At 55.5% G+C, this 9,943-nt stretch overlaps 1 protein-coding gene across 7 annotated transcripts in view; it reads left to right on the top strand.

The window, feature by feature from the left end:
• Positions 1–7,668, top strand: part of FOXO6 (forkhead box O6) — a 113,909-nt gene extending 106,241 nt beyond the window's left edge. For all 7 annotated transcript variants that reach the window (XM_039876716.1, XM_039876719.1, XM_039876715.1 and 4 more), the window contains one exon: positions 5,465–7,668. In XM_039876716.1, the coding sequence (XP_039732650.1) occupies positions 5,465–6,742 (1,278 nt within the window). In that variant the 3' untranslated portion in view covers positions 6,743–7,668. The remainder of the gene's footprint in view (positions 1–5,464) is intronic.
• Positions 7,669–9,943: the final 2,275 nt, after the last annotated feature.

The raw sequence follows: 9,943 nt of genomic DNA on the forward strand, positions 1-9,943 counted from the left end.
TTGGAGGCAAGGTGAGGCTGCATTATTAGATAAATGAGGTTGTACTGTCAGGGGATGAAGTGTACTTGTAGGAGAGATGACGTCCTGCTGGATCAGCCGGGTCGCACTGTTAGAGAACACAGCCACACCACAGGAGGAAGGAGAGCCTCCGACTTGGAGGATAAATGAGGGTGTCCTGCTGGATAAATGAGGGGGCCCGTCAGGTGAATGGAGAGCTGTTAGCAAATGAGGTTGTACTTGCTGGATAAATGAGACTGGTGTGCTGGATAAATGGGGTTGTGTTGTCAGATGAATGCATTACTGCTCGTGGGCGAAGGGTGTCCTGGGAATAGATGAGGGTGTCCTGCTGGATAGATGAGCTGCCACCACCAAATGGATCAGACCCTGTCCATGAGGGAGGCACCGTCAGCAAGGACGAGGTTATTCTATTCCCACCGGGGCTCCTGTGTCCTCCTGGCTGTGAGGGACCTGTCATCTGCAGCGCAAGCTCTTGGGTTACCCAAGTTCCTGGTTTGGGGGGGAGGTGAGCTGGGTAGAAGGCTACACTTTCACCCCAGTGTGAACTTTTTTACCCCCTGCAGAAACCTTTACTCCCTTTCTCTCATCTTTCCTGTGGGGTCATACTCTTCCTTATTCTTTTCACCCTTGACTCTCATACTCCCTCACCCAAAGCGCCTTCTCAGCCCATTTGAGAAGCCCTTATCATGTGCTGGAAGCTACTCCGTCTAGTCTCTGACAGATATCTCTTCTCCTTCAACACATACAGTATTGCCTCTCCTTTTCTCTCTCTCTCTCTCTCTCTCCCCCCTCCCCCTCACACCCTCTCTCTCTCCCCCCTCCTCAATCTCTCTCTCACACACATACATTCTTTCAACAGCACATGGGGTACTGTAAAAATGGACAAAAATCCCTCATGAAACTTACATTCTAAGGGAAACCAGATAATAAACACAGAATATAAATTATATGTACCACATATAAAAACATACATAAATACATAAATTTAGAACATGATAATAGCTTTAGAAAATTTTAGAGTAGGATAAGGGGGCCAAGAAATGGCAGGGAAGAATAGCAATTGTTAAGAGCGGTCTGAATGGGCCTCGTTGTGACAGGTCACATACAAATGAAGACTTGGAGGTGAGGGATTCCTTTGGGTATCTGGGCGAACAGTGTTCCTCTGAGACAGAGGCCCCAAGGTGGGACTGTGCCTGGTTCAAGGAACAGGAGGGCAGGACAGCATAAGGGGAGGAACCTGAAAGGTCACAGAGGGCTCCTGGGCTATGGCCAGGCCCCTGTTCTTTACTCTAAGTGAGATGGGGTGCATCAGAGGGTCTGAGAATCACTGAAAGGATCACTCTGGCTGCTGTGTGGTGGAGGGCTGTAGGGAAATGAGGGTGAAAGCAGGTGGCAGTTTGAGGAAACTGAGTTTCAAAGCTCCTTGCTCCTGGGCTGCATTGTTTGTGGGTGTTGGAGCCAAAACTGGAGTACGGACCAATTCCAGAGCCCACGCACTTTGCCCTGTGCCAGCCTTCTCTCTCTGGCATGTGAGGCCCCTGGAGGCTGGCCTCCCTGGCCCAGGTTCTGAGAGAGAGTGGGATGGGCATGGGATAGCCACTGTCCCTTCCTTCTGACCCCTGATCTCCTTGAGGTTCCCAATCGGGTCCTATCACCCCTGGGAACCTGCTTCAAGTCTGTATGGAAGTGTGGGAGGTATGAGGCCCCAGAAGCTGGCCCAGCTCTGGGCACCAGGGGAACCTGGGCATGCCAGGGCGTGACTGTGGTGGCAGGTTGCTAGGTGACTCCAAGAGGGAGCCCTGGTTACTGCTGCCTGGCAGAGGCGTCTCCCTCCTCTGCCTCCCTCACCTCCTCCGTGGCCTCTACCCTCCCAGAAGGCCTTTTGGGCGAGATGTGATCGGTGCTTGCCACTAGATCTTGGCCCAAAGCTCTGACTGGTACCAGGTGGCTGGGCCCTGAGGAGCCAGACTGGGCTACAGGGCCTGGGCTTCCCTCATGGGGCACAGCCCTGGTGCACACATGGTACAGAGCCCGGCTCAGCATTCACAGGCCAGGGTTCTCGTCCAGCTCTGGCCACCTTTCCGGGTGACCCTCGGCAAGGCATGGCACCCCTCTAGGCCTCAACTGCTCCCTCCATCTGTCTTGTAGAATTTCTCCTAAAGGGAGAATGCAAGGGAGGGTGCTGAGCAGGCAGGGTTCCAGGCACCCCTGCCCCCACCCCTGATGGCTTGAGTGTGTAACCCTCAAGTTTTGCATTAGATTCTACTTATAAAAAGTTCCTCAATTTTTAAAAGAAGTTTCAAAACCTCTGGACTGGATGATTCCAAGAACTTTCACTGTCAAACCAAAAAGGTCCTCAGAGTACAACTGGCCCGTCTCCTCGGTTTACAGGTGGAGAAACTCAGACTTGGAGAGAAGGAGGGACTTGCCACATGTCAGGCTCGGTGGAGTGAGAAGAGCACCAAGCCGGGGGTCAGGAGGCTTGGGTTTGAATCCTGGCTGTGCCACCAGGTCCTGGGCAACTATGGGCAAATCCTTTCTTCTCTCTGGGTCCAATCAGCCATGGTTTCAGGATGGGGTCCAGGCTCCCAGGGGTACCCGGCTGGGCAAGAAACAGAGGGGAATGGATACAAACCTTCATAGGCCCGGAGCATGTGTTCTTGGTGGTAATCTAAAACATTTTATTTATATTCAGAAAATTTGGATGTATTATGAAGTACAATGCAAAATTCCCTTGAATTCTAAAAAGGAAGCATAAAACTTCTAAGGAATTTTGACCTTTTTATATGCCCCCAGTCTTCCCATGCTGCCAGCTTCTAGGGATGGTTTACGTGGAAAGTTTAAGAAGCACTGGAGTATCGGCTTCCTAAGATGCTTTGGAAATTCTCTTAACTCATTTCTCTTTCCCATAGTGAAATGCATGCAGTGTCTTTTAGACTCAGAGTGACTTTAACCTGAAATCAATACCTGGCTCCGCCACTTAAACTGTGTGACTGTGGCAACTTTCTTAACCTCTCTGAGCCTTGTTCTCCTCATTTGAGATAGAGATCACGATCCCTGACTTGTATGGAGTTTGATAGTTTGATAGAATGATTACATGAGATATAATACTTATAATGCCCAGGGCTGAACAGGCAGGTACAGCTAGAACTTGGTGATGTCCTTCTCCCCCCACTCCACCCCCTAGCACTCAGAACCAGGTTTGTACACAGTGACATTGATAAAGAGGTATTGCCTGACTGACCTCCAGCTGAAGAAGCTGGGAGGTGGATCCTCTGGTAAGCCAGATAGTCCCTATGGGAGGAGAACTGAGGCCTCTGAGGCCCCTGAACACAGGTGTGGGGGAGGGACTGGGGAGCCAGGTGCAGGGGCGGGAGCAGGAAAGGGGGTATCTACTTGAGGGAGCACAACTCCCTGGGGGTCCAGCTCCCCTCCTCTCAGGGCCCAGGAGAAGCCAGGCAGGGCAATGCTGGGAGGGGCCTTGGAGCCCCAGCTGTCACCTCCCAAGACCAGAAAGTGCCAGAGATTGGGCACCTGGGGCAGTGAGGAGTCGGTACCCTGGGCAGCAGTAAGGACCCTACTTTCTGGAGACTGGTGGGAAGGAGGCAGAAGGGAGATCCCTCACGGATTGCTGGTTACTGGGCTGGGTGTATGAAGAGTTAAGAGCAGGTCCATGAGCTGGGCAGGTCTGCGGTGGTACCTGGACTGGCACTGCTTGTGGGACTGTGGGCAAGTTACATCATGCTTCTGGGCTTCCATTCCCTGGTAAATGAGATGGGGTAATGCCGGCTTTCCAGAGTTGTTGGTGCCCAGCACAGTTGTACTCAGCATGATATGAAGAAGGCAGAGACAGAGCAGGTCTATCAGATGATCTAAGAGGTGAGGTCTTCTGGACAGAGTGAGGGATTTAACCGCTGTTTATGAGCTCCTGGTGTGTTCACCAAACACCTACACACGTTAGCTCAGGTAATGAGTTAACGGCTTTCTGAGGTGGTTACTGAATGTCACCCATTTTTTCAGAGTAGCTCACTGAGGCACTGAGGCTCACAGAGATTGAGTCAACAGCCTATGGTCAAATAGCTAGGTGGCTGAAAAGAGCTAGGCATCCTGCCCAGCCATTCTGATAACTAAGTCCATGCTGTTTTCCACAGCTGTGCCTGAGCCAGAGATCAAGGCCACCAGGTGGGAGGCCTTAGAGGTGGGGTGTGGCAGGCCCAATAGTTTCCTGTGAGGTCCGTGGAGCTATGGCTTCCCCTGTCTTTCTCTGTCCCCGGGACGCCTGGCAAAAGCAGGCAGTGCTATGGGAGACACAAAAGATTGGCACAAAAGACATTTAGAAGAGGATATGTATAGGGGTGACAAAAGTGAAGCCCAGAGAAATATCCGGGACGGCAGAAAGTGTTGTGTATCCTTGGGCAAGCCACTTCCTCCTTGAGCCTTGGTCTTACTTGTAAATGGGCATTATGCCACTTGCTTTGTGGGGATTTGTGAAGATTCCACTAAGAAGGGGCATTTAGGGATGAGGTACTCTGTTTCAGATTCGTCGGGGGTTGGAGGGGTGGGCTGCAACCCAAAGGGCAGGTCAGAGAGCTGGGCAGCACTGAACAGAGGTGGGGTTGGAGGTCTCCATGGCCCATGGATATGCTTTGAGGAACTTGCTGCAATCCAAGGCCTCTGTGGAGTTCACAGAAGCTCAGAGGAGTTCTGGGGAGATCTCTGAAAAGTCTCTGGCCTTTGCTGACCTTGGGGACACCCAGCCTATTCTGTTTTCCCTGGCCAGGCCCTCCCAGCAAAGGGTTAACAGTCTTCTCTACCTGCAGTTGCATTTTAAAGACATGAAATTAAAGCAGGTAATTTATTCTCCCCACACACGAAAGAGCAATTAGTTCTAAACAGGGCTTAATCAGTCACCGCGAGATTGATTTCTGGAGCCCTGGGTTTTCGGGCTCCTGGCGCCATGCCAGGCTGGGGAGGGAGGGGGGTGGACAAATGAGCCGCTGAGCCATGAGCCCTTACATAATCTGCTGGGGGGCCCCTTGCAGCCTGGCTAGTCTGGCGGGGCTTGGCTGAGTCCGGGGAGGGAGTCCTGCTCCCCTGTTGCAGGACCCTTCAGAGTAGCCCTCAGGGTTGGGCTTTGCCTCCAGGGAGAGGCTAGGCCCAAAGTTCCAGCCCTGCTCTCTGGGCAGTGCGTGTGGGGGCGGGGGAAGGGGAAGGGTGTGAGGTTCTGGGGTCTTGGAGGGATGATCTGAGTTTGTCCGACCTGGTACTTAACACCTGCTCCCCTCACCCATTCATTCTTTCCTCTTCCCTATTTCCCCCTTTTCTCCCTTCTGGCTCTTCATTCTTTTCTCTATTTTCTCCCCTCCTGTTTCTGTCATTTTCCCATCTTTCCCCATGGCCTTCTCACTTCCCACTCCCCCACCCATGTCCTTGTCTCTGGCCACAGAACTCCATCCGGCACAACCTGTCGCTGCACACCCGTTTCATCCGCGTGCAGAACGAGGGCACAGGCAAGAGCTCATGGTGGATGCTGAACCCCGAGGGCGGGAAGACCGGCAAGACCCCACGGCGCAGGGCCGTGTCCATGGACAACGGAGCCAAGTTCCTGCGCATCAAGGGCAAGGCGAGCAAGAAGAAGCAGCTGCAGGCACCCGAGCGAAGCCCCGATGACAGCCCCCCGGGCGCCCCAGCCCCGGGGCCTGTGCCTGCCGCAGCCAAGTGGGCCACGAGCCCGGCCTCGCACGCCAGCGATGACTACGAGGCGTGGGCCGACTTCCGCGGCGGCAGGAGACCCCTGCTTGGAGAGGCAGCTGAACTGGAGGACGACGAAGCTCTGGAGGCCCTTGCGCCATCGTCACCACTCATGTACCCCAGTCCCGCGAGCGCGCTGTCGCCCGCGCTAGGTACGCGCTGCCCGGGGGAACTGCCCCGCCTGGCCGAGCTGGGAGGCCCACTGGGCCTGCACGGAGGCGGCGGTGGCGCGGGGCTGCCGGAGTCCCTGCTGGAGGGCGCGCAGGACGCGTACGGGCCGCGGCCCCGCGCCGGGACGCCCGCCTTCTTCGGCGGCTGCAAGGGCGGTACCTATGGCGGGAGTGGGGGCTTTGGGCCGCCTGCGCTGGGCGCGTTGCGCCGCCTGCCCATGCAGACCATACAAGAGAACAAGCAGGCCAGCTTTGCGCCGGCCGCCGCGCCCTTCCGCCCCGGGGCGCTGCCCGCGCTGCTGCCGCCGCCGCCGCCGCCGCCGCCCGCGCCCCGCCCCGGCCCGGTGCTGGGCGCGCCCGGGGAGCTCGCGCTGGCGAGCGCGGCCACAGCCTACCCCGGCAAGGGGGCGGCCCCGTACGCGCCGCCGGTGCCCTCGCGCAGTGCCTTAGCCCACCCCATCAGCCTTATGACGCTGCCCGGCGAGGCGGGCACCGCGGGTCTGGCGCCGCCTGGCCACGCGGCCGCCTTCGGGGGCCCTCCTGGCGGCCTCCTGCTGGACGCGCTACCTGGGCCGTACGCGGCGGCCGCCGCCGGGCCGCTGGGTGCCGCACCCGACCGCTTCCCGGCCGACCTGGACCTTGACATGTTCAGCGGCAGCTTGGAGTGTGACGTCGAGTCCATCATCCTCAACGACTTCATGGACAGCGACGAAATGGACTTCAACTTCGACTCGGCCCTGCCTCCACCGCCGCCCGGCCTGGCCGGGGCCCCGCCCCCCAACCAGAGCTGGGTGCCGGGCTGAAGGCCGCTCCGGAGCCCCGGGTGTCCGCCCCGCCCCCAAAGGGGCTTCTGTCTTCCCATCCTGATCCCCGGGTCCCCACCCCTGATTCCAGATCCATGGGAGGATCCAGGAGGCAGCCCCAGCCCTGCTGGAGACATCTCTCAGAAGTTGGCCGCTGAGGGAAGTGGTAGGGAGGAGCTGGGGCACCCTGCCATTCCTGCCCAGACTCCTGAGAGCCGCTCCCCCTACTCCCGGGGCAGGAAGCCTGGGGGCAGAGGCTGACCCCGGGCTGGGTGGGAGTGGGGAGGAGCGAGTTGGGCTGCGCTGCTCAGAGAAGCCTACCCGAGATGGGGCGGAGCGTCTCTGAATCTTAGTTTCCTTTGCCAGGGGTGGGGGGCCCTCACGTTGGTGAATCGCCCATTCCAAACTCCGATCTGATTCCCAATTGACACTTTCTACTGGTCTTAGCTCCACCCACAAAAATCCAGCAGCCCTCTCCCAGAAACACACTCACACCTACTTATTGGCTGTATACCCGGAATTGTCCTCCTTCAGTCCTAACCCTCCTTTCGACCTTCCTTCCCCATGGTTCAGCCCTTCCCTCCCAATCTTGCCAACCCTTGCTTCTCCCCTTCCCTGTTGGAGTCGATCGCCTTTTCCAATCCTCACCACCACCCCCAGTACTGGTCTCAGCCTGTCTAGCGGGCCTCAGCTCCGGATCCACACCCTAACCCGACACCCCTTTATCCGTGCCAGTCCTGGCTCTTCTCTCCCATATTTATAAGTGTCTGGTCGGGGCGGGCTGTGGGCGCGGCGTCCCTGGCGCATATCGTAGGCTGTGTACCGTGGCCGTGCCGTCAGCGTGTGCGTGTGCGTGTGTGCCGTGTCGAGGCCGTGTAGAGTGCATTGTACAGCATATTTTCATGAATAAAATTGTTTTAAATATTTCCCGCGCCTTGGGCTAGCAGGGGGAGTGGCTGCGGAGGAGGATAACTGGCAGGGATGTGGGGGCGGGGTTCCAGTGCCTGAGCACCTACTGTGGCTTTGTGTCTGAGTATGTTCCAGCGTTCCCTGATGCCTGTCTGCGCAACACGCAGTGGTTAAGCGCCTACTGAGTTCTGGATGCTGGGAATGTGCCTGTGTGGAGTTCTGCACCTGTTTTTGTGAGCATGTGCATGCAGGAAGTTTCTGCCCTGGGGAAATTCTGTTCTGAATAAGCCTCAGAGTTGGGAGAGAAGGCACAGATATTTACTGAGAACCTGTTAGTGTCAGCTTCTGTATTAGGTATGATTTTTGTTCCCATTGCACAGATGAGAAAACAGGGTCAGAGATGGAAAATGGGTTGGGAAAGCAGAGTGGGGTGGTAGAAAGGAGGCCTCTGAAAGCACACAAACTTCTATTCGAATCCATCCATTCCCTGCTGTTTTACCAGCTGCATGATATTGGGCATGTTTTCAACCTCTATAGCCTTGCTTTCCTGGTCTGGATCACAGGATAGTAGCACCCATCGCATGGATTTCTAGTGAATAAATGAGAGAAGGTATGTAAAGTGCTCAGCACAGGTCCTGCACCCACTGATGCATTCACTTATCCATGGAAGATTGATAGGGCACCTATCATGTGCTAGGTATTGTACCAAGCACTGGGGCTGTCATAGAGAGCAACATAGGCACAACTCTGCCCTCAAGGAACTTAGAGGCTCTAGAGGGACACAGATGAGTAAATAGGTGATTGATTATAGATCAGAGCTAAATGGAGGAGCCAGGGGGCTGTTATGGGAATGAAAAACATAGCTGCATCTATCCCGTGCTTGGGGCATCAGGGAAGGTTCCTGGAGGGACTGTTGTCTCAGCTGAGCCTTGAAAGATGAGTAGGCATTGGAAGGTGAAGGATGTCAGAGGGAATGGCTCGATCAGAGATCTGGAGTTGAGATCATATGGGTGCCAGAACCAAAAGATCATTTGGGTTTTAGTGTAGCCGAAACTCTGAGAGGGAAAAGTTACTGATGATGGGGAGGCAAATGGGCCAGAGGGGACAACAATAAGAGAGGGTCAATAGCAAGCCCAGAGGTGCTGGGCGACTCAAACCAGGAGAGAGAGAGGAAGGTATTTGGGCTGGAGAGGAAAGGATGAGTTCACATACATTTTGGACGTAAAGTCATTGAGAACTTCCAGACAGGAGGAGCCTTGGGGAAGATGGTGCACTCAGCCTCAACCAGGCTCAACTTGAGTTATGTCCTATGAGAACCCCTAGGATTTGGAGGGATATTCAGGAGCATATATACTCTGTGTAAATGGCATTCCCTGGCATTGGGCAACATGGTGGCCAGCTGGATAATGGGGTCAGAAGCCCAGGAAGTTGTCTGGGATGGAGAGGGCAGTCAAAGAATCAAGAACACAGAAACTGTCATGGAAGTGTTGGGAGTGGCTTAGGGGGTGGTGCAGAGTGGGAAGAGCAGGCAACTCCAGTCTGCTCCAATGAACACCTTAGAAAACTTCGGCACAGGGAGGGGAACCACTGGCTGAGAAGGAGCAGCCCCAGGGAAAGGAGGAAGAAAACCAAGACACTGGGCTCCTAGAGTTTGCAAAAAGAGCGTGGCCCTAGAAAGAAATGCCCAGTGTGCTTCCCTCTCTGAGCCTCACTTTCTTCATCTGGAAGATGGGGCAGTAGCATCTGTCTCAGATTTTTTTGAGGAACAAATAAGATTGGAATTATTCTCTGAAGTTACACTACTGGCAAAGGGAAGAAATGGGGTTCCTGCCCAGACTGTATACTTCCAACCCCCTGGCTCTTCTATGGACTCTACTGCCTCTGGGGAGGTGGCTGTGAGCAGAGGAGCAAAGGAGCTTGGAGCCAGCAGGACCTGTACAGCTTGGGCTCAGCTGGGGCTTGAAACCTCACTGTGGAGTATGGTAGATATCCTCACTGGGTAGGGAGCTGGTGGATCCTCCCCTGGGACAGATGTCCCAGCCCCACATAGAGGCTGATGGACCCTCCCCTGGGACAGATGTCCCAGCCTCACCCCACAACCAGACTCTGGGATAGCCCAGCTGGGTCTGGGCTCCATATGGGCTGCAAAGCTGCCCCCATCCTGGCTGCCAGAGGGTGGGCTACTAGTGTGTGTGTGCAGGTCTGTGTGTTTCCATGTAGCCCTACATGCATCTGTCTGTGTGGGCCTATGTGTATGTGCTGGGAGTGGGGCAGGATGGGTGATGGTTGGGG

The sequence above is a fragment of the Pteropus medius genome, unplaced genomic scaffold, assembly GCF_902729225.1.
Source record: "Pteropus medius unplaced genomic scaffold, Ma_sr-lr_union100, whole genome shotgun sequence".
Classification (NCBI taxonomy): domain Eukaryota; kingdom Metazoa; phylum Chordata; class Mammalia; order Chiroptera; family Pteropodidae; genus Pteropus; species Pteropus medius.